Source organism: Sebastes umbrosus, chromosome 12 (assembly GCF_015220745.1).
Source record: "Sebastes umbrosus isolate fSebUmb1 chromosome 12, fSebUmb1.pri, whole genome shotgun sequence".
NCBI classification, from domain to species: Eukaryota; Metazoa; Chordata; class Actinopteri; order Perciformes; family Sebastidae; genus Sebastes; species Sebastes umbrosus.
This window is the reverse complement of record NC_051280.1, coordinates 5141389-5165496: the sequence shown is the minus strand read 5'-3', so window position 1 is coordinate 5165496 and position 24108 is coordinate 5141389. Positions and strand designations below refer to the sequence as shown.

At 39.8% G+C, this 24108-nt stretch overlaps 1 protein-coding gene across 9 annotated transcripts in view; it reads right to left on the bottom strand.

The window, feature by feature from the left end:
• Positions 1 to 3612: 3612 nt before the first annotated feature.
• LOC119498245 (rho GTPase-activating protein 12-like) overlaps positions 3613 to 24108 on the bottom strand; it is an 86604-nt gene continuing 66108 nt past the window's right edge. The window contains exons 4-20 of one of the 9 annotated variants that reach the window (XM_037786917.1): positions 21984 to 22190; positions 21562 to 21642; positions 19693 to 19821; positions 19405 to 19467; positions 18835 to 18909; positions 17407 to 17468; positions 14786 to 14888; positions 14471 to 14593; positions 12658 to 12759; positions 12144 to 12242; positions 11448 to 11550; positions 10932 to 11051; positions 9304 to 9402; positions 9036 to 9113; positions 7897 to 8031; positions 6772 to 6877; positions 3613 to 5028 (exon numbers count right to left, since the gene is read on the bottom strand). In XM_037786917.1, the coding sequence (XP_037642845.1) occupies positions 4854 to 5028; positions 6772 to 6877; positions 7897 to 8031; positions 9036 to 9113; positions 9304 to 9402; positions 10932 to 11051; positions 11448 to 11550; positions 12144 to 12242; positions 12658 to 12759; positions 14471 to 14593; positions 14786 to 14888; positions 17407 to 17468; positions 18835 to 18909; positions 19405 to 19467; positions 19693 to 19821; positions 21562 to 21642; positions 21984 to 22190 (1860 nt within the window). In that variant the 3' untranslated portion in view covers positions 3613 to 4853. The remainder of the gene's footprint in view (positions 5029 to 6771; positions 6878 to 7896; positions 8032 to 9035; positions 9114 to 9303; positions 9403 to 10931; positions 11052 to 11447; positions 11551 to 12143; positions 12243 to 12657; positions 12760 to 14470; positions 14594 to 14785; positions 14889 to 17406; positions 17469 to 18834; positions 18910 to 19404; positions 19468 to 19692; positions 19822 to 21561; positions 21643 to 21983; positions 22191 to 24108) is intronic. The other 8 variants (XM_037786919.1, XM_037786918.1, XM_037786921.1 and 5 more) reach the window with 8 other exon arrangements.

The following is a 24108-nucleotide window of genomic DNA, read 5'->3' as shown; positions in this document are numbered from 1 at the left end:
TTCTATTATCGATTAATCATTTGGTCTATAAAATATCAGAAGACAGTGAAAAATGTTCATCACAATTTTCTAGAGCTGAAAATGTTATCAAATGTCTTGTTTTGTGCGACCAACTAGTCCAAAACTTAAAGATATTCAATTTACTTTAATGTAAGACAAGTCGAAGCAGCAAATTCTGCCATTTGAGAACCCGAAACCATCAAATGTTTGGAACTTTTGCTTGAAAGATGACTGAAAAGATTCATCAATTATCAAAATAGTTGCCAATTAATTATCTGTCGATCGCCTGATCGATGAATAGACTGACTGTTGCAGCTCTGTACTTCTCATTTACGTCAACAATTCCATTCTGAGACCAGTGATCATGATTTATCATTTCACTAGGATGTGCCTTACATGGCTGTGGGGTTGCTGATCTTGCCCATGAAGGATGACGACCCAGAAGGGTCTGTTAATTCTGACTGATTGTGGAAAACTGATGAATACTACCTCAGTAATAGTGGTGGCTGCTGCCTCTGTTCCCATCTCAGTGACACTCAGCCTGGCCTTATGAGACACCTGTGGAGGAAAAAGGAGGCAGTCAGAGTGAAACACAGTGCAGGTCTAGAAAAAAATGTAGAAGCTTAGGTGTCTTTTTCAGCATCCTCTGGAGGTACAGTATATGTCTCTGTTCTGCAGTTGTTGCTGAACTACTGCTCATGCAGTGGAGTAGGCATAGTCCCATGTTGTTCATAAGAATTTAGGATAACAGTAGATAACAGTAATGTAAATATGTCAGTTCAAATGATTATTGTCAGTTGTTTTTAAAAGTATGCTCTACAGTCTACAATCATCATACTTCATGTTTCCATCATTAAACCATAGACTGTATATACTGTATATATGGATGACGCGTCTCCACTTCCTCCCCATCTACAGAAGTAAAGACAAAATATCTGGGATAGGGGAGCTTCCATCTTGAGATGTTGATGTCATTTGGAGCCAGAGTCTGAGCAGTAGTGATGGGGGGGGGGGCTGGAGTCGCGGTATCGAAGTCCCGCCCACACACCCACCCGAGCCAATCACGAGCCGAGCACAGTCGCAACTTGCTAGCGTGAGCCACCTAGCTGCTACGTTCAAATCCTCTTAAACATACTCCACTTTGAAACGCTACTGCTCCCACATACTTTCAGCTACAGACTTCATTTAAACTTTAAACGGGTTACAAGTCTTTGAACTATTAAGCTATGATTCAGCTTTTTGATATCTTGTAAAATTGTTGATTTATCACAGTTTAAGTTTAATGCTTTTCTCAGACTTTTTCTGAGTTTATAATGGGTGTGTATTGCGCTGCTTTACAGTGATGACATCACTCACACTCTAACCCACTCTGCGTTTTTCCTTTTTTCAAACGTTTCTGACAAAACACCTTGTACGTTCCACAACTTCCACTCCTTACTCATATATAAATAATACATCAAAACGTAGATATTTTTGTCGTCTTTCAGATGATGTGCCCATTTAAGCAATAGGTGTTACAGCTTTGGAATTATCTCCTTCAAGGCACCAAGAGATCCCTTCCTCTCTCTCATCTGCTGCAATGTTAATTCACTTCTGAAAGTCTCGAGCAAAAACTCAACTGTGGAGACTTTTTAAACTGTCAGTTCTCAGTCATTTTTAACTTTATCCACACAAACAACACGTCTACACCTTCATCAAAGTCTTGAGGTGCTCAAACTGAAGAGATTTCAGCTATACAACATATAGTTTTTAACTGAGGGGGTCTTTTTCAGGTAGTACCTTCTCTGTGTTTTCACCAGTTACGTCCAACCATGACTCAGCACTTTCAGACACAAACAGGTGTTTCTGATTGGCTGATTAGAGCTCCATCAGTCTCTGTCTGATGGAGCTCTCTCTAGACTTGCAGTTTTAAAGGTTTATTTCACCCAAATACTTCTTTATCTCTGAAGACTTGTAGTTTTAAAGGTTTCTTCCACCCAAATACTACTTTATGTCTAACGACTTGTAGTTTTAAAGGTTTATTCTACCCAAATACTACTCCGTCTGTCTGTCTCTCTCTGTCTGTCTCTCTCTCTCTCTGTCTCTCTTTGTGTTTAAGAATGCAGTTCATTTGTCTGATTGACAGTATTACAATTTAGCTTCCAGCTTTTCTAGCAATGTATTTCAGCTCTTAGCTTCTTTAGCTAATGCAGTTCAGCTTCCAACTCTGCCAGTTTTACATTTCATCTTCTAGGGTGTTCAGTAGCGCAGTGCAAAGCATTTGAGCTTTAACATTTTTAGGCAAGTAATTTCAAATTTCTGCATTTTCAGCAATGCTTTGCAATTAATTACAGCTGTCAGCATTCACACGGATTTTCAGCAGGAAATGCATTTTCTAGTTCACTTACTCTACAGAGCTGTCTTCATGGTAAATAAATTATGTAAATTGTAGCCATAAAAAGTGCGTTGTAGACTCGTCATAGAGCACAGAAAGCCCACTGAAATATTATATTTTATATTTTTATATTGTGTCCTTCACATTCCTGACAATTATATAGACCCTATGTATAGACAATAGCAACGTTTCTATGGCATATATATTCCTGAAAGGGTGGGGGAATTGATAAAATATTAGGACTTATGAAAATAAAAATAAATGATCACAGAACATCAGAATTATGGGTAGAAATTATGATATACAATGTCAAAATAGTTAAATGTGAGATATTAAGTCTAATTTATCAAATATAAAGAAGACCTTTGACTTACAAGACTAAAAGTTATAATGTAGTATGTCATTTATGAGATACAAAAACTAATTCATGAAATTTTGACTTTCTAAATCAATAGTGATGATTTAATTTGATTTAATCACATTATGGCTTTGTATCTCAAAAGTATGATTCACCTTGTATGTTTTGACTTGAAGATATTAAATAGATAATGTAAATTATAGCCATAAAAAGTGTTGGACAGTTGTCACAGAGCACAGAAACCCCACTGAAATATCATATTTTCATATCACTGAATTTTCTTCACATTCCTGTACAGTATATCCATAGACAATAGTGACATTTTTATGCCATATATATTAGTGACAGGGTGGGGGAACGAATAAAATATTAAGACTTGAAAATAAAAATAAATTATGATAGAACATCACAATTACGAGTATAAATTATGATATACAATGTCAAAATAGTCCAATATGAGATATTAAGTTTAATTTATTAAATTTAAAGACGACTTTTGGCTTACAAGTCAAAATTATAATGTAGTATGTCAATTCTGAGGTAAAAAAAACAAATTCATGAAGTTTTGACTTTCTAAATGAATTGAGACATTAAACCAAAAAAGAACTTTAACTTAGAAAATCAAACTCTGACTAATTCTGACTTACAATTGTGGTTTGTATCTCAAAAGTCTGATTTTGTATGTTTTGACTTGAAGAACCCTTTCAGTATTTGATTATTTATTAAACTATTTTATTGAATTATTGAATCAATGAATGGGTTTAATACTGGATATATATGTAGTAACATGTGATCAAACCTTTAATTCTGTGAGTGTCACCTCCTTGTTCTACACACTGAAATACAGAGCACCATGAACAAATAGACAAAACAACATACATAATATCTCCTTTGGAAATATCTCTTCTTAGAGCTCTTTATTCCAGTTTGTTAAAGCCAACAGTTCCTCTCCAAAGTTACATTCAACAATCTTCCATTTACCTGACACACAGGTAAACCAGTCCAGAACTTTACTCCTCCCATCTGTTGGTTACACAATGATCACAAAATAGTGATTTCTCCCTCGTATCATATTTTTAACATTCCAGGCATACATACTTATATTTACTATTTGTACAATATATTGTCATTAAATCCATTCATCCATCCACCCCACCCACCGTCCACATGCACGCACATAAACACTGTACAGAGTTATCAATGGAGTCATGTTTAAAGGCCGTTTGCCTCAACATTTCATATCCGAGAGTCGAGGAAAGACACAGCCGAGTACCGTTTGTTTCTTTTTCAAGTTCTGAATGCTGCGAGATGATTTGTTCTTTAAGCCGAATGGAGAAGGTGGCGTGCAGATATGTTACAGAGTGATAACCTCTCGTGTTCAGAGGACCGCGGTCCAGTATTTCAGGAAGAAAAGGAAGGAGAGAAAGATTCAGAAAGAGATGGAGAGAGAGAGAAGGGGAAGGAGATATTTTGAAATGAAGAGAAAGTGAGAGTAGTACGGCAGATTCCTAAATAAAAGACCTCCATTGTTTCCTCTCTTAGTGTCTAAACATCTAAAGCCAAGCACAGCAGTTGGGTTTCTTCTGTTGGTTCCCCAGTGTGGTTCATACAGGAGTGATGACAGGTTCTACAGTACAGTACATTCTCCAACCTCCAATACTGACGCCTCCTCTGCAGTTAGAGGCTACTGAGGCCCATTCTCCTGCTTTGCTCTCAGTCAGTCTGTGCAGTAGTAGAGGCTTGTTTGGCCCGTTTAGTAGTTCTAGGAATCCAGTGTCGGGACAGGAGGGAGTCACCTTTCCGGTGGCACAAATGCAGCTGCAGGAGAAAACGAGAGACTGAAAAGTGCAAAGAGTCTCAACTTTTTTTTGGTCGCTAGTTAGTTACATGTATGTTTTGGTTGGTGACATGTTTGTGGCTTTGGTCCGGAGGTTGTACGATTGGAGAAGCCAGTGGTTGGTTGGAGATGAAGACGAGCCGCCCCTGGACCCGGGCTGGATCGAGCCGAGCCGAGCCGAGCCAGGCCGGGCTGTGTTTGGCAGGGCCACGCTGGGTTCAGAAGAGCTCTGCGTTGGAAGAGAGAAAGAGAAGAAAAAGAGACTCGTCCTCCGGCGTCTCTTTCTACCTGCCGAAAATGTTCTCGTACTCCAGCAGTATTAGCTCCACTATCTGGTTCTGGTAGACCATGTGGACCGCAATGTTCCAGGTCTCCGTTTCAGGCCGCAGCAGCGTGGGGCCGAACACGATGGCCACGCTCTGGGTGGTCATACGGTTCTCCTCGCCGTAGTCGATCACCCTGGAGCAACGGGGCAGAGTTAGACACAGTGTCAGATATCTACACTGTTCAAGTGGAAATAGAGACAGACTTCACACAGGAATACTCTACTGTACTGGATGTCAGTCTGTTCCATAAGGCGCTGTTGTTTGTACAATCAGGTTTATGATTCATTATAATGAGCTGCACAATCGAAATGAAGTCAACACACTCAAACACCAGTAATCAGCTGAGACAGACTTTGAAAATAGACAAATGGTATCATCTTAACACATTACAGGCTGGTATGGTGGAAGAACTATTCACATCTTTTACTTAAAGGTCCCGTATTGTAAAGAGTGAGATTTCCATGTCTCTTTTATTATAAAGCAGGTTTAAGTGCTATATAAATACTGTGAAAGTATTGAAACGCTCGATCCATGGAGAAATACACACAACCCGTATTCAGAAAAATTCTGCTTTTGAAACAAGCTGTTGGGATTTCTGTAAATTTGTGATGTCACAAATCTACAGTATACATATAAACCACTACACAGTTTTAAACGTAAACATTCTAAATGTGTCCCAGATTATGACTGCGTCACAAGTTGCATGTGAAAGTCCTGCATTCAAAATATTACTTAAGTAAAAGTACAGAAGTATTAGCATATAAATATACTTAAAGTACCAAAAGTAAAAGTACTCAATATGAAGAATGGCCCTTTTCAGAATAATATAGATCATATTATTGGATCATAATTTGTACCACTAGTTGATTAGTTGACTAATCGGTTGTTTTGCTCTTTAGTCCTTTAGCTGTTTTTATGCTCTTCTCATACTGAATGACTTATGAGCACATCTGTGGTAAACAGCAGAGTTAAAGTGGTGCTGTTGTGTGATTCTTTGTGGAGAAACTCAGTTTTACAGATGTGTCGATTAAATCACCTAATGGATTAGTCGACTGTTAGTCGACTAAGAGTTTCTTTTGTTGAGGACAGCCCTAATAAATTAATCATTTTAATGTTACAGCTGGTAAAGGTGGAGCTAATGTAAATGACTTTATATACTGTTGGGTAGCTTGTGAACTTCCCTCAGGATCAATAAAGTCTCATCTTAACTTACAATAACATCATCATTTATTTGTTAATTATACTTTGTGTTAAAGTAACTTATATTATAACTATTAACTTGATATTACATTTATGTAGTGGAGTAAAAGCAGCAGAAAGTAAAGTACCTCAGTACCTCTACTTGAGTAAATGTACTTTGTTACTTTCCACCAAGTCATTTAGTTCCCTGGTTAATCAGCACTAAAAATTTATAAATTGATCATTTATATGGAGGTCTGCATTATTGAAAAAAAGAATATTTTAATCTCTGTAGTGGTCACATTATTAGTCAATTAACCGATCTGTCATTAGAAAACTACCATTCAGATAATTGATTTGAATCCTTTCAAGTACTTTATCAAGTAGACGTGCTCTAGTTCCTGCTTTAGATGGGATCATTTGTTGCTTTTCTCCATTTATATGTTTGTAAATTGAATATTTTGAGTATTTCTACATTTCTAGACATCACCTTGGGCTCTGGTTCACTTAATGGGTTTTTATTTCCTGACATATTGTCGACAAAAATAATGAGCAGATGAATCCCTTTATATCCCATTAATGCCCTTAACATCCATTGTTTTCATGTGTAGAGAATGGTGCCTAATCATGATGTTTGTATTCAAATGTTTTGTTGTGAGTGGAAACAGAAATGGATAGAATCCAGTGTTGTTCTTACTTCCTGAGGTGTTTGAAGAGCGTCTGCATGGTGTCGTGGTTGGGTTTGGGCAGCTGTCTGACCAGATCTTTGATGGACTGAACTCGTTGCTTGTAGTCTGGAATCTCTGCAGAACAGAAAACACAACATTTATCAAAGTCTGAGTGAACAATCTGGATTTCTCCAGGTGGCAACATCCGGTTCTGAAAATTGAAGCCAGTGTAGAAGTGCTTTAAACCTGCATTCTCTCTAACAGCCAGCAGGAGGCGATTCCTCTGGTTGCTAAAAGAAGTCTGATTGTATAGAAGTCTGCGACTGAGACCATAAACTCATGTTTATAATGTTTACTGAGGTAATAAATAGACCATAAAGCAGGGGATGCTTTAGGGCGGGGCTACCTTGTGATTGACAGGTCGCTACCACGGCGTTGTCCGGTCTGGGAGTTGTCCGTGTTACAGCTTTAACCCTTTCACAGTGTTTTCACTTCATGAAAGTTAAATGTAACATTTTGGTCGCCTAAAAGCTCCACCCACTCGTGTCACTTCTGGTTGCAGAATAACAACATGGCGATGGCCAAAATGCCGAACCAATGGGAGACATCATGGTGATGACTTCCACTTCCTATATACAGTCTATGGATTTATCAAAGAGATGGATGCATCTTTCTATAGTTTCACTGATGAAATGTTGTTTGAAATGCAGCTTGATGCTAAATGCTTTCTGGCTGAGTACTTAGTGCTACTTAATCACTATAGTAAGTGGTTCTCTAAATGGGGTTTGGGCTCTTCAGTGGTCCATGCATGTTTCCATGAGGTTTCCAAACAAAGTCATTTCATCATAATTCCCAACTGGACAATGAAAAAAGAAGAAAAGCTTAAATGAAATGTTTCACTATTGATCATCTCTCTGCATTGAGCTTATATTGATAGATAGCCCACAATCTATCACAAACCTCTCCATAAGGAGCTCCTGGGAACAAAATGCTCATCGAGCAAAATGATGGTTTGGGGTTTTGCAGCAGTACATGTTCTGAAGTAAAGAGGCTGACTACATGCTTAGTGATACACACAGTACATGCCCTTCAGAGTGTGAGTTTGTGCTTCTATGAATACAGATGTTTATGGTACAGCTGTGTGCAACACGTACTGATGGCGCTGATAAAGTCATGGAAGAGAGCGAAGGTGAAGAGAGGCTCCGGCAGCTCTCGGAAGTACATCTTTAAAGCTCCCGTGGTCACATGGATGTCCTCCCACTTCCCGTCTGTCAGGTTCACCGTCTCATCTGGAAACGCACACACACACACAAACTCTTCGGTCAGAGTTCTTCTGTCCACAAACACTTAGAAAGTCTGATGTGACGTAAAGAAACGGCCAGAAATTCAAGTCAGATTACGGTAACACTTTATAATAACCATCATTAACAAATAGTCAATTGATGGTTAATTAAACTTAGTTCATTTTTTTTTTTTTACTGTTAACAAACAATAGAATGATAATTAATAATGTTGACTAATTATTAGTAATGCTATTATTTGTTATTTATCATTAGTTTGTGTAATATGAAATAATTAGTTTATACATTAAATATGGTATCATAGCTGATAAGAGATGATAACAATTACATTCTGATTACATTAGTAAACTATATATGACGAGTTTATTGTTGCACACATCATAACATTTTATATATACTGTATTAAGTTTTTGTTAGTGATTACCAAATGATTTGTAAACTTTTAAGAGATTGTTTGTAAAACATCTATAAACATTACATAGATAGATGGACCAGAAAATAATATCTATCTAAATAATGTTTATAGATGCTTTACAAAGTATTTATTAACCATTTAACAAGTTATTATAATCATCAGTTGCAACTTTATAATAACCATCCAAATAATGTTTATAGATGGTTTACAAACCAGTTATTAACCACAAAGTGCTACAAATATCTGGTCTATCTATCATATAGATGTTTTACAAACAATGTCTGTAAGGTTTACACTTATATTTATCATTAGCAGGTACTTAAATATTTAGTACATTAAAAATATTATAATGTGTGCAACAGTAAACTGTTAAAATAACAACTTATAGCATTACTAATCATTTTTAAACATTATTATTATTTCACTGTTTGTTAACAGTAAAATATCTATTAACTAAGTTTAATTAACTATCAATTCATTTATTAATGATGGTTATTATGAAGTGTTACCCAGAGCAGCTCTAAATATTTATTCTCCATGTTGTTTTCTCTCGTAGTTCCAGAGAGCGGTAACTTACCGTGATCGACGACAAAGCGTAGTTTTTGTATGATAGCCAGGTTCCCGCTGACTCTGTACAGCCCGTCTACTGTCAGACCTGCAAGGGATCATGGGAGGAAAACAGGAATCAGTTCAGAAGACAACAGTGACTGACCACACCCTGTGTCACACTGCCTGTTTTATCTTGAGGCAGTAAACCCCCCCCCCTTCTTTTACTGCAGGTGCAATACAATAAACTAGGATCATTTCCTTCTAACTCAGGTAAAGTGACGCATGTCTGAACCCACTATTGTTCTCCACGTGGTCGATGCACATCTTGACGAAGATCGGCACCGTGTCGCTCTCCCTGTGACACAAACTGGACAGACTGCAGCCGAACACCTGATCTGAAGACACGGAAATACAAAACCACAGTCAGAAAACAGTCCAGTCCTCGTTGTGTTGCAGTGTGTGTTTTACTGACACTTCCTGAGACGTATTACTTTCTGTTAGAGATTAAGAAAAAGGATGGTTTTCTTTCGGTGGGCTCTCTAAAGGGTAACTTCAGTATTTTTAACATGGACCCTATTTTTCCATGTTTTTGTGTCTAAGTGACTAATGGAAACAGCATTTTTCTGAAGTTGGTCCAGTATTGAGGGAGAACGCTGTGACCAGCAACGTCTGCGAGGGCAGTGAGCAGCGTCAATGTAACGTTACGTTCACTAAAAGTGCTTGTTTTTGCCGCTGACAGGCTCAGACTGTTATTAAAGTGTCTGACAACATTATGGAAAGAACCCTACAGAGTTTTTCTTACCTTTCTCTTGATCCAGTCTGTTTGTTATTGTGTCCAAGTCCCGCTCAAGGAGAAGTTTGGTTGTGAAATCTGAATATCTGTATACTCTGGCTCAAATAAATACGGGCGGCCATCGAATCGAAGACCTCATCCACATTGTGGAATTCATCTAAATATTCTGCCATGACATTGAAAATCTTTTAGATAACACTGAGCTATGCTTTCTGTACTCCAACACAACAAACTCTGCCCGGCGTGCACTCACGTTTCCACCATGGATGTATCCCACTATTACCACCGTTGTCTTCCGGCAACACGTCAGATTTCAGAACCAAGAATTCTCTTTGAGCGACACTCTTTCCATAATGTCAGACACTGATAATAACAATCAGAGCCCGTCATGGCGAAAACAAGCACTTTTAGTGGACGTAAATGACGGTGCCAGCTTGCCCCAACAGGATTACATTGCAGCCTGCGAACGGCTCCCGTCTACAGCGCTCTCCCTCAACTCTGGACCACTTTCAGAAATTCTTGTTGTCCCTATTAGTCAAACATGGAACATGGGAAAATAGAGTCCAGGTTGACAAGTTACCCTTTAACGTCGGTTGAAAACTTCTTGCAATAAATATATAAAATGGGTATAATTATAAAACCTTTCCTGGTTAATTATTATAAAACTATAAAATATGAGCTTTTTCCTGATTCCTGTGGGCAAACTGGCTCGTTGGAGGATACATTATAATATTATAGAGGATATAATAACCATTAGAGCAAATGGATTTATGTTAAGATACTAAATCCAATTTACTAATACTGTTCTGGTACGTATAGTGCATGATAAATGTCAAGACACTATTGATAGATCCAAAACACACAGATGAAAATGGGCAGGTATTAATGAGAATATGCAAAAGAATAAAATGATGGAAACCAGTCTGTTTCTTCACCCGTTGAGCTTTCTGTGGTAAAACCCAGCTGCTTCTACAAATACACAGCATCCACCTAAAATACTGTGTTCTAGATTTCATTAGTAAAATGAACTTGACATTTATTGATTGTCCATAACACGGAACCTTTTTCACCATGTGCATAAATATGAGAAAGGTTTTGTGGTCCTCAGAGGAACCCGTCGCTCTCTGGTACCTTTGATGTATCCCTTGTCTCTGACGGCCTGCAGGGTCGGACGGCGGGTCAGGAACTTCTTCAGCTTGTGTCTGGTCTTCTTGTTGTCGGAGGCGTCCATGCTGGTGGAGGTCTTCATGGCTGCAGAGGAGACATGGGACAGGACAGTGTTGTCCACCACTGGTCTCAACACACTGATGGCCGCTCGATGTTCGGAGGGAATGAAACTGATATGCGGTTGTTTTGTAGGCCAAGTACATGACATGTGACACTGGGTGCTTTCATTTCTTTCCCTCACTACCTGCGAGGGTTTCTGGATAATATTTGTCATTGTTTTGTGTTAATTGATTTCCAATAATAAATATATACATATATTTGCATAAAGCAGCATATTTGAGTATTAAATACTTGACAAATCTCCCTTTAAGGTACACTTTAAAAATAAAAAAAGTGCGATTAATGGTGATTAAATATTTGAATGGATTGACAGCACTAGTATTCATACATCTGTTCAACACCATTAAACACCACACAAACCTCGACCTTTCTTTGAGTCTCTGTGTTCTTTGTCCTTGTCAGTTCTCTCACCAACAGGCGATTCCGGCATGTCCTCTTCAATGGCCTCATCAGACTCCCAGGCCTGTCGCAGACACACACAAAGACACAGACGGAGATAAGATCCCGGTTGTAAAAACCTCTACCTGCTGCACCTTTGGACTCTCAGGGCAGGAAAACTACAAACTTGAGCTGTTGATTACAAGTGAGTTGATCTGTAAAACATATATCACCTTAACCTCCAGAGTTATCTTTCAAACTATTCTCATTCTTATACAGTTTTTCAAATTTTATTTCTGAATTTCTGTTTCAATTCAATTCAAATCAATTTTCATTGAGTTAAAGGAGCAGTGTGTGGGATCTGGCGGTATCTAGCAGTGAGGTTGCTGATTGCAGTTAACTGAAGCCTCTTCCAGCGTGTAGAAGAACTACAGTGGCCGACGTGAAAACGCGAATGGTCCTCTCTAGAGCCAGTAGTTGTTAAATCGGGCCCTCCTCTCATCTGAGAAGCACGATTAAGATTGACAGGGTACTAAGTTCAGTAGCTTGACACGCGATTATAACTAAGTTGAAACTTCTTTTTTATTGCAATGGCTCTGATAAGACTACTTTTGTCCAATCTGGCAACACTGTCAGAGGCAGAGGTTTTGGGGCTGGGTGAAGGTGTTGGGTCCTCACATGGATGCTGATGGTGTCCAGCAGTGCTCGGAACCAGTCGCTGACAACGCCGTCGTTCTCTGACTGGATCAGCAGCTCTGTGCCATGTCGAGTCTTCACCTGCAACCAGGAGAGGGAGACACAAAGTAATCAATAATTGATACCAATCATCAGCTGTGTCCTGATTTTGTATTTTTTCATGTTGTGATGTTTCCCCATGTGTTCTCTGTTCTTCTGTTAGTTCAGTGTTTCCTAAACATTTTTCTGGGGACACACTTTTTAAAAATGACAAACCATTGTGACCCAACTCATAGCAGGCCTTATCTATACACCGTGAGAAGAGTACATTTGCGCGTAAATGAACGTTCCTGACCATTTCTACTAAGAAGTTACAAACAGTCCCTTGAAATGTTGGACAGGAGTTCACAGGTGTACCAACCAGGTTATATAAACTTTTTCATCACTATCTTAAGTTATACAAAATAACACAAACAGAGATTGAAAACAAGCAAGAGCTCGAGGAGCTCTCTCTCACCTCTAGGACGTGCTTCTTGCTGGACTTGTCCTTGGAAGCCCATTCCACCGAGCCGCCCCTCAGATCCACAGTGAACTCTGGTTTGGACTGACCGCCTCCAAACTGGACAGAGAGGATAAACCAATCACAGGAGGGCAGATTAACACTCAGCAGGGTCTGCTCATGAATACATGTCTTCAGCCTGGACTGTTCAGCCATGCAACAAGTTGTGTAGATGTGAAAAAATGTGCTACTTTGATAGTGAAGTACATTTAGAGATTAAGATTCACAGTTTAAATTCACCAACATCTGTTATGCAAAATTTGAGCTAATCTTCCTGTACAGCTCCTGAACAGTTTAGCTCTGTTAGACAAGTCATTGTGATGTGATAGTTGCTGTCACTTGCATTTAGTTGCACTTGATTTTTGATTGTTGGTGCTATTGTTTGACGTCTGTCCTTAAAGCTTCAGTACGCAACCAGTTTTTGGCATCATTGGGCAAACTTCCATAACAACCTTTCAACATATTATAATTCAAGTGTTCTGAAGGATAACTAGACTTCTGCTCCTCATGGCTCTGTTTTCAGGCTTTAGAACATCTAGCCCGTGATGGGAGACTTTGACCAATCACAGGTCATTTCAGAGAGAGAGCATTCCTATTGGCTGTGCTCCAGCTGGTGGGCGGTGCTTAGTATTTCCTCAGCAGATCTTAACATGGCTGCCGGGTCACAAACTTTCTCATTTTACAGCTAAACAGTACACTACAAGATGATTCTGAGAACATCTGAGGAGAGAAATAGGCATTACAGTAACAGAATATTGATTCATATTTGATCAGCGCTGCCTAGTTTGACCGTTTGGTCGGAGTTGGCGAGTGATTGACAGCTGCTCAGAGACGGCAGCTGGACGGCAGACTCCAGATCAGCTCTGATTGGTTGTTTTCCTCCGGTCTGTGAAATCTTGCAGATGCCGTTAGGAGCACCGGAGGAACATGATTTTTTTTCAGATTACCTGTCTCATGCACTACTGTCAGGATAAAGTGACCGTTTTATAAAAATAACTTTTTTAATCATACTTGCTCCATTTCTACCCACTGCAGCTTTAACTGTAATGTCTCTTGTTGTTGTATTTGTCTGACAATAGCCACAGACACAACAGGAATTTCCGAAAGGGTATTGATCAAACCTAACTAAAAGTGCTGCGTATATTATTAAGTTTAATTCTGAATTCATGTAAAAAGCTGATTCTGTAGAGTACAGTTATTTGATGCATGCTGGATTTAAATTCTCAAGATGAAGGAAAATGACCCAATGACACAATCAAACTTCATTACGAGTGCTCATTAACTGCAAAGAAAAATTTGCAGAAACTTACGTTTCACATGAGCAAAGGAGTCTGTTGAGTTTTGCTCCATTAGCCTACAACCATGCAACTAAAAATCCTTCCTATGTAATCAGAAAGCACGACACCCTACAGACCTCCATGACATTTACAACTTCTACATTTAAAAAAAACAAAACATAGGTATTAACATGCGTCCTCAGTGATCTGACCACTGAGGACGCATGTTAATACCAGGCCATAGTGGGCCATAGTGGTTCATGAACTCCATCCTGCCTAATTGCCTATTAAATAAATATTCCTATTTAAAATCAAGTGGAGCCACAGAGTGAAACCATTTAGCAAATACTGACACAGTAATATTGTCCCTAATCTTTGCCCCATGCCAGTGACTAATAACACACAAAGGGGTTGGGGTCATGACAGACAGGAGGGTGGTGGCATGCAGAGGAAGAGGAGAGAGAAGCACACAAAAGGAAGGAGGAAGCACATACAGAGGAGGCTCTGTTGAGCCCAGAGCAGCCATAGGATACGGCAGGACAGTTCTTAGCGGACGGCCTCCAGTTACTCAACAGTGACAGGAGAAATTCAGGGAAGGAGTCACTGTGGTAGTATGGCTGCATGAAGGGATGGAGGGGGATGAAGTCAAAGGTAGAGAGATGGAGGCATGGAAAGAGAAGGAAAAGGAGAAGAAGAACTCCCATCCAATAACCTGACAAACTACTTCAGAAAATAAACTTTTAGCCAGAGTACTGTCAAAGCAAAGTGGGCATAAAAACGAAAAACTTTTCATCAAGACAGAATCTCACTATGTTGATATGGTCACTGACCCAGCTGGTCCCGCCTCCTTGGCCTTTGGCAAATAACAGCGAGTATCCTTGAAGCACTGTCCATGAAGAAGTCCAGTTCTTCCTGCAACACAGAGTTCATCAACACTGTGAAAGGACTGAAGAGAAATCTGCAGAGACCTTCCAGTGTATCTGTGCAGCATTATCAGTATCAGTATCAAACCCATAGACTGTATAGAAGAAGTGGACGTAGTCGCCGTGACATCACTCATTGGTTTGTGGACTGATGTTTTGAAGCCGCGATTGGCATTTTGGCCGTCGCCTCCTTGGTTATTTGCAACCAGAAGTGACACAAGAGGGTGGAGTTAAGAACAACCAAATGCTGAATAAGACATTTTCATGTGACCAAAAAGGTTATGATTAACTTTCATGGAGTGAAAACACACTGCGAAAGGGTTAAAGTTCTAAAGCAAAAACACGGACAACGCCGTGGTAACAACCTGTCAATAGCAAGATAGCCACGCCCTAAAGCATCCCCTGCTTTATGGTCTATCTGACTCTAAATGGGACCATAGTTTACGAAATGAACATCATGCTGTATTGAAGAAGACTTGAAACTAGAGATTGAGACCATAAACTCATGTTTACAATGTTTACTGAAGTAATAAATCAAGAGAGAAGTAGGCTCATTTTCTCATAGACTTCTATACAATCAGACTTCTTTTTGCAACCAGAGGAGTCGTCCCCTGCTGGCTGTTAGAGAGAATGCGGGTTTAAGGCACTTCATTGACTTTTCAGACCCCAGAGTTGTCCTCTGATCAAACCTCAATTCGTATTGGGTGATGATTGTATTGTAAGTATTGTAATTATGCAAGTATTAATGCTGTCAAGTATCAAAAACTTGGTTGGGTTCTTAGTGATCAGATATTTCCTAATTTAATATTTCAGACGGGTAAAGCTATTGTACAACTGCTTTGTGTTAAGTCAAAATTTAACACTGATATGTTTGAGTATTTCGTCAAAAAAAAAAAGGGTTTGTAAAAAAAACAATCATTTTATATTCCTTAAATGAGGTAACGAAAAAAAAAGCATAATTCGTTATTGGTACTGAAACTGAGGTGTCATACTGGCGTTGGTACCGGAGCAGTTCAGCATGACTCATCCCTCCAGAAAATGTGAAAATACTAATTTTTCCCAATCATGGAACAATGTTGGCCAAATGCTTAGAGATAATGCTTTTATTTTCTATATAACGTTTCTTATAATTGGACCGTAAATGGGGTCATATAATTTAGCTTGAAGCTAGCCTGTGGAGTTGTGTTGTAAACAAACATTCCTGAATGTATTTCCTTCCTCATAAAACATAAATCTTCTTCCTGTCGCTGCATTGCTACATTTCCTGATACTCCTGTTACTGACACCAACTGTGGATCAGGAGAACAGCGTGGAGTCATCTGCAGAGGTCCGTATCAGAAAGCGGGATTAGTGAAAATTCTGAGTTAGATAAAAACCTGAATGAGCCAAACTCTGGATTTCCAGTTCCAGAAAGAGAGCTAACTTAAACTCTGGGTCAGTTACCATGGTAACCTTGGTTACCATGGTAACTGACTGTGAACCTAACCTGCTCGCTGGCAGGTTTTCTTCAACAAATCCTGAGTTTCTCTCTGTCTCCTCCCTCCAACAGAGACAGACACGCTGCTTTATTTCCTCATTCATTCAGTCCGCATCAAAGCGAGTATTGAAACGCATTAGTTAGCGTTGGTTCACTTCAGAATTTAAAGATATTAGTTTGATACTCAGGACTGTCTACAGTTAGCACTTCAGTCATTTCTTTGAACAGCGGTTTTTGCCCTCACATTCAAATATTACACAGCATCAAGTCTCTCTCAGCTCAGAATAAAACCTCTGCATGTCCTTCTTTTTATAACACTGTGACTGAGACAGCTGTCAGTCTGCTGGAGCAGTCCCACTATAATGTTTATTCCTCATAATGTGTAATCTCAGTTTAAATAGTATAAATTGGTATGAAGCTTAGACACGTAGGATCAATGAATAATGATCTCTGTCACTTATAATGTGATTGGTCGCACTGCTGGAACATAATTCCTTTAATATATTGTAGATGATCTGTTAATATTTGAGTGAGCAAGATGGTGGTGCAGCTGCAGAATGGAGTTAGAAAGAGAGTTTGTTTAAATCTCTGCATATAGTCTGAACGGGTTTTAACAGCATTTCATTGACTCTGCTAAAATTTACTCCATTTGTTGAAGTAGCGGAAATAAAGTCACTGATTGCCATTGAGCCGAGATCCAAATAGATGTCTCCAAATCAAATCTAGTGTATTTGAACCTTTAAATCACCAAACACATTGTTGCTGGATCAGACTGAGAGCTCAGGATTAGTCAACTCATAGTTCAGGCTTAGTTTGTTAAACCTGCTTTCTGAAACGGGGCCCAGGATTGTACTACGTATGTATGTACAGTATTTTAAGTACATGTGTGTGCATGTGCGAGTCCTTGTGTGCGTGGACAAAATACAAACAGGAATCCCAAACAGGAAAACACTAAATTCTTCGCAGGGTACCTTTAACACTGACTCAGCGTAATGTCAACACTGGTCTAGTTTCAGTCCGGGCTACTCACCGTACTTTCTTGCCGTGCTCTGTGATCTTTGTCACATTCAGAACGCCGCACTTTTCAGATGGCTGGAGAGAAACAAAAAAACATTAGGACACAGTCTGAAGAAGGAGGTTACGTACCCATCCATCACTATGATTAAGAACCACAGCAGGATGACAGGAGAGAAAGCTGCTGACGAAAATACACGTTGGTAAACAATACGAGTGTGTCACTCCATTGAAAAACACCACCACCACCACCACAACACCCCGCCACCACGACAATCACAGCCTTCAGCTTGAAGGAAAAACATTATTTCCACTCAAGAAAGGCAAGAAAGACTAAACACTAGAAAGAACACAGAGACATTTGATTCAAATCAATTAGAAAATACTAAAACCGTGGATTCTTAGCAAAACTACTAGTGCAGCAGTTAGCCGGTGATCTTCTGTTTCAAATTGTGACACACGGGGCAATTTTTGGGGGAAACACAAATGATCAACGCACCCAGGAACAAACCCAACAACTTATCCAATCCAAGAATCAACTGGAGCCATCAGCTCTGCTTATTAACAGTGATTCTACACAGGTTCAAAGTGACTCTCTTACTGCAACTTTAATTCTGCTGTTTAAAATAATAGGGCTGTCAAAGTTAACGTGATAATAACGCACATTAGTTTTAATGCCACTCATTTCTTTAATGCATTAATGCAACTTGTGATTTTTAGGTGGTAGCGGCTCAGTTTTAAAGCTGGAGTGAAGATACTGGTATCACATGAAAATAAAATAAACAACAATGAATAAATAACGCTCCAAACCTACGCTAAATTTTGGCGAGGAAAAACTGGCATGGCCATTGTCACAGGGGTCCCTTGACCTCTGACCTCCAGATACGTGAATGAAAATGGGTTCTATGGGTACCCACGAGTCTCCCCTTTACAGACATGCCCACTTTATGGTAACAATGCAGTACCTGTGAGGGTTTCTGAATAATATCTGTCATTGTTTTGTGTTGTTAATTGATTTCCAATAATAAATATATACACACTTTTGCATAAAGCAGCATATTTGTCCACTCCCATGTTGATAAGAGTATTAAATACTTGACAAATCTCCATTTAAGATACATTTTGAAAAGATAAAAAAATGTGATTAATTTGCGATTAATCACGATTAACTATGAACAATCACGCCATTAATGGCTATTAAATATTGCAATTGACAGCCCTAAAAAATAAACATCTTTACTGCAACAAATATCACAATATGTGACCTGACAAAAGCGATTGTAATATACTAGGACACAATCCTTTTCTCTATTTACTTCCAGATGTTCTATACCTGTGTAGAAACCCTGCAATAAGCTGCAACATGTGCCACTGCCTACAACCTGGGACCAAGTTAACCCCCTGCAGGTCAGAGCCTGGAGGGAGGTGAGGGGTGAGTACTAACAGAGCTGGGGGACTTGGGAGACGGAGGGCAGGAGTCAGAGTCGGGAGAGGAGGGCTTGGGGCTCAGAGGAGCGTCCTAGTGAGGAGACAAGGATGGAAAAAACACACCGTCACATGGGCTAACAACAGGAGGTTAACGAGAAGATGAGGAGAGGTTAGGAAAACGCAGACAGCTCAAGGAGTGTGATGGCAATTAGCAGTGAGATTATGATTCTGTTAAGTGTGTCGAGTACCTGTGTGATGTCCAGGAGGCACTGATGGATTATTAATTAGACGTGGAGGCAGGTATTTATCACAGTGCCCATGCTGCCACTACAAACTACTTCATCTTTAGCAGTTTTTTTTTGAAAGACAAATCATTTCTGTATCATTGTGGTGAAACCCTCAAAATAGTTCATCAAGATGAAATGATTGATGATGATTGAAATCAACTCAGGGAATCAGGGCTAAAAACAATTTGAAGATGGGGATGTAATTATTACTCCTGCTGTGTGATTATTATCATGCAAGCCGATTGTCTGCTTGGATTAAGGGACAAGCCACCGATTGGTCGGTCCGACAGGCTACTGACTTGGTGTTTGTACGGATGCGGGCGGGAAGAGCCTGCGCGGAAACGCCTGGTTTTTAACAGCCGCTGCAAAGCAACCAGCCTACAACTGAAACTCTGAACTCATGTCATAATACATCTTAACAGTGAACACATCAGATACCATCTGGAACTAACTCAGTCTGTACACTCCACACATAAGCACAGCTGGCAGGTGGTCAAGAAATGGATTATACAATTCACTTTTCTGTGGAAGTGAAATGATGTATTTGAAGTTAGTCTTGAGTGTGATTGCAGATGTGGGTGTCAGACCTTGTCGTTGGGATCTTGGACGTAGGCGCTGTGTCTCCACTTAGTGAGGACGATGGGCTCAACTTGTTTCCGGTCCAGACTGCGACTCTTCGGAGCGTCTCCAGGCGGCTGAGGAGGGGAGTGGTTGTACTGGAGGGAGGGAACAGGGAATCATTCTGCATCAATATACTTTTAATTTCACCTCATACATATATATACACTGAAGGATGTTCACCTTCATAGACGATGGATTTATCTCCGGTTATAACTGAATATGTGTGAACATGATGTTACAGACAAAGTCGGGCAGCAACAAAGACGTAAGCACAGCATCCCCATTAACAGAAACCTGTGGATAGAACTTATCTACTGAACTAATGCCAAATAATATAGATATAAAAAGACAAATCACAGTAAAGTATATCCTTTAAGTACAGGGACTGAGCTCTTCATCTTCACAATATTGCATTTTAGTGCTAAAAACTCATTTAACTAAGTTGATATTCAACAACTTTGACAACCAACTAATTATTTTAGTAATTTATTAAGCAAAAAATGCCGAAACATTCACAGGTTTCAGCTTCTACAATGTGAGGGTTTTCTTAATCATCTGGTTTGATATCATTGTCAATTGTCTCTTTGTGGTTTTGGGCAGATTGTCACCAGTGCTTGAAGTGGAAAAAATAAGTGCCAGTACTCTCTTATTCCCATGTTGGTGTGTGTATCGGTCAGTATCAGCAATCTGTTGCGATTTCTTCCTATTTATTCATTATTTCTTTCAGCATGTTATACTGTGTTGGTCATAATCAGATGTGGTTTTATTGCTATTATTATACCGGGGCTATGCATCTTCTATAGTAAGTCTATAGTACTACAATAATATTCCAGCTGGAACATTATAGGGTTAAAGTGGTGTGTTTAGTGTTAATAGTTAAAGTGCTTTCCTGTGTTATTTGTAGCCTATAATCGGGTATCATTCAGGTTTTGGGAGCAGTGTCCCAGTCAGGATGCTCCTATATATATCATACAGCAGGATAAAGAGACACATTCTGAATTTCTACAGTGAATCAAAGGTACTAGGAGACATTGGGTAGGGGGGGTCCTCCCCCAAGAAACATTTGTTTTTTTTACTTAAAACTATGCAATTTGACATCACTTTGGACCATTATTATTACTAGTTTAATTATTAATTCATTATTTACACTTCATCTGAACATTTAGTTCTACTGGGAATGTTTAATGTTTCATTAATTATATTTCTCACAAATAAAAAAAAGTTATGACGAACAGTTCACTAATTATTTTAAAAAAAAAAGGAGGTGAACATTGTGTTGATAATTTACAGCACCCTCGTTCTCACCCGTGAGACCCGGCAGCCATGTAGAGATCTGTTAAGGAAATACCAAGCACCGCCCACCAGCCGGAGCACAGCCAATAGGAACGCTCTCTCTTTGAAATGACCTGTGATTGGTCAAAGTCTCCCGTCACAGGCTAGATTATTTAAAGTGTGTAAACAGAGCCATGAGGAGAAGCAGAAGTCTAGTTTTCTCTCAGAACACTTGAATTACAATATGCTAAAAGGTTATTATGGAACTTTTGTCCAATGATGCCAAAAACGTAGAAGTTAGAATTTATTATTTAAATAATTATTTAGATAATCCATAATGAAAACAATCCTGAGTTGCAGCCCTTCTGAACTCACTGGAGTTACTCTCTCATGCCTTTGTAAAACAGCCAGGTTGAGAACGGATCAAGAGTATGTTATCGTCAGTTAGTGACATTATTTTTGGATATAGAAATTTGAGTGTTACCCAAACCTGTCATTTTGAGCTGTACGCATGCTGACGTTTATGAGTTTGATCAATTGTAAGGGTTGCTACAGAGTCTTACCTTTGGCAGCTCCCATTCTGACCTTGAACCATCTGCGCTGTAGTAATACCGTCTGCCCTGCTCGTCAACGTGTTTTAACCACTGGTGGCGAACACACGCACAGACAGGAGAATCACAAGACGCATTAGTGTGAGTCCTGACGGTATTAAGTATTTGTGCAAGAACATCAAAGCGACTTAGATTTTAGTGCTCTGGTTCATATGAAATGTTGCAGAAGATGGTAATGCTGTGGTAACTCCTGTACTGGAAGTCTTTAAATCCATACAGTACATCTTTTGGGTCTGCATGTGTGATCACAACTGTTTCTGGATAATGAGGAAATAGCTTCAAGTGTGTTGTGAGGGAAAACCCACTCCCACATGCATATTTCCCAGAAACCCCCACAGTAAAGAGACAGCAGATCAGCCCCGTGCAGCCGGTACCTTCTCATTAGTATAGTCGCTGATGTACAGCGTGTGGCCGTGCTCGTCCATCTCCTCCGACCAACCGCGCGGCGGCGAGCCATACTGACTGTCCGACTGGCTAGAGTAGGTACTGAAGCAGGTGTCCTCCGACGACAGAGGCTGGAGTCGACCGATGGAGAGCGAGAGGAAGGGAAGGAAAGACGGCGAGAGCGAGAGAGGAGTGGTCTACCGTCAGTGTGAAGAGAGAGGAGAAAAAGAGAGGGCATCTTTCACCATGGAGTTACAGAGGAGAGAAGACAGTCGTGCACCAAACTACCCACTTTAATACAGCACAGAGAACCAGGAGACCCATCAGAGAAGCTCAAAGTCACTCATGTTCATGCTTGATTTTGGAGAATGCGGTGAAGAATAATTAAAGTGATAGTGACTGCTTATTGCCTGTAGGTGGCAGTGTGGTACAGCCATTTAATGAATCAGAGGCCGATTCAAAATCAAAGATGAGTCCTGATTGATTCAGGCTAATCTGGTACAACAAGTGTGTGTGTGTGTGTTTGTGAGCGTTGATCACAACAAATATCATTCACTGTTCATCAAATAAATCAAAACTGTAACACATTCCACTCTACAAAAAGATTCATGTCAGAAAGAAAAAGAAAGAAACTTGAATTTTCTCTGAGATGTATTTTGTCAGTGCTGAAAGAACCATTTTGCAGACGCCTCACTCTGTCTGCATGTCCAGCGTTGTTAATCACAACGCAGTCCCAATATGTGTGATGAAGTACTGGCATGCCGTATTTGTAATCTATTTAATATCTGTCTCTGACTTGTGATGCTTTCACTGAGTATATACTATATGGAAGTTCTTTTATTTCTAAGCTTGTGACAACCAGTTGGAGTTTAGAGTGACAACATCTTTGCAAAGTCAGATCACTTTGGTTGAGCCTCACCTGTTCGCTGGTTTAGTTTAGGGGAAATACTTCACTGTTAAAATTAGGATTCTGAATGAACTAGATCTAAGAATTCAGTTTGACTTTAGAGTTATGGTTGAATTAATTAGGTAAATGTATAATCTGTCAGAAGAGCTGTTCAGAAAGCAATGTCTGTTTACCCTTTTCCCACCAAAATTAGCACATACATGCAAGTTTTTTAAACACAGGAAAACCCGCTAAAATAGGCCTTAGCACTGGCCTTTCTGTTATTTTTCCTGGTGTGTCACGTTTGTCCCTCACCATCAGCTCTACTCTGCCCGTGTCTGAGTTTTCCTCCCACGCAGGCGCAGAATGTACTGCACGTGCTAACTGGCCGTCGGCTTTAGTCTTTGCGATGTGTTCGAGTGCAACTTTCTGGCCGAGACAGACGAAGTGAGGCGACGCAACTAGTGGCCTTCGTTGCCGCTCGCTGATGATTGTCAAACATAATCATCAGCGAGGTAAAATGACTGTTGTCTGACTGGAGTCTGGTGGCTTTGAGGAGTACGTATTCAGGTTTTGTACGTTAATAAATGATAATTATGCATTATATATTCACTTCGTGTCACATACCATGGCAAAAGGAGCGAAAATTAACGTGTCCACCCGGGCGTCATGTTTCCATCAATGCCGATCGGAGCTGGAGCCGATAAATAGAGAGCCGATAAATAGACGTGACTACTGCAGAGTCATTTGTTGTGGGAATGAATGTGGATTGTAACCTTTCCCACTGAAGACAGAAGCCAGGTGTTAGTGGGTGTTGGTTTTTTTTTTGTCTCAGAGATCTGTCGTCAAACAACTAAAATGAGAGTCACACCTGCTTTGTGTAGTGATTCACCAAGTGTTCCCATGTGTGAGATGACAAGGGCCCAAAAGCTTCACTAACTCTTTCTCCACATTTCTCAAATTCCTCCGTCCTCCACTGTTCACACACAAGAAACGAGGCTACCTGTGTGTTAGCTGTAAATGGGATGTTTGAATTATTGTAGTTTTGACTAGTGAGAGGCTTGCTGACAACCCAGGCAGCCACATGTTTAATAAAGAGCCGTTGTTTTGCTTTGATTAGAGCCATTACAAAAAGCTACCAGCCACTGTGACAAGTGACCATGAGGGCTGGGACGAGACACCTATCTCCCGGTTTGATACTATCAAGATACTTGGGTGGCGATTTGATA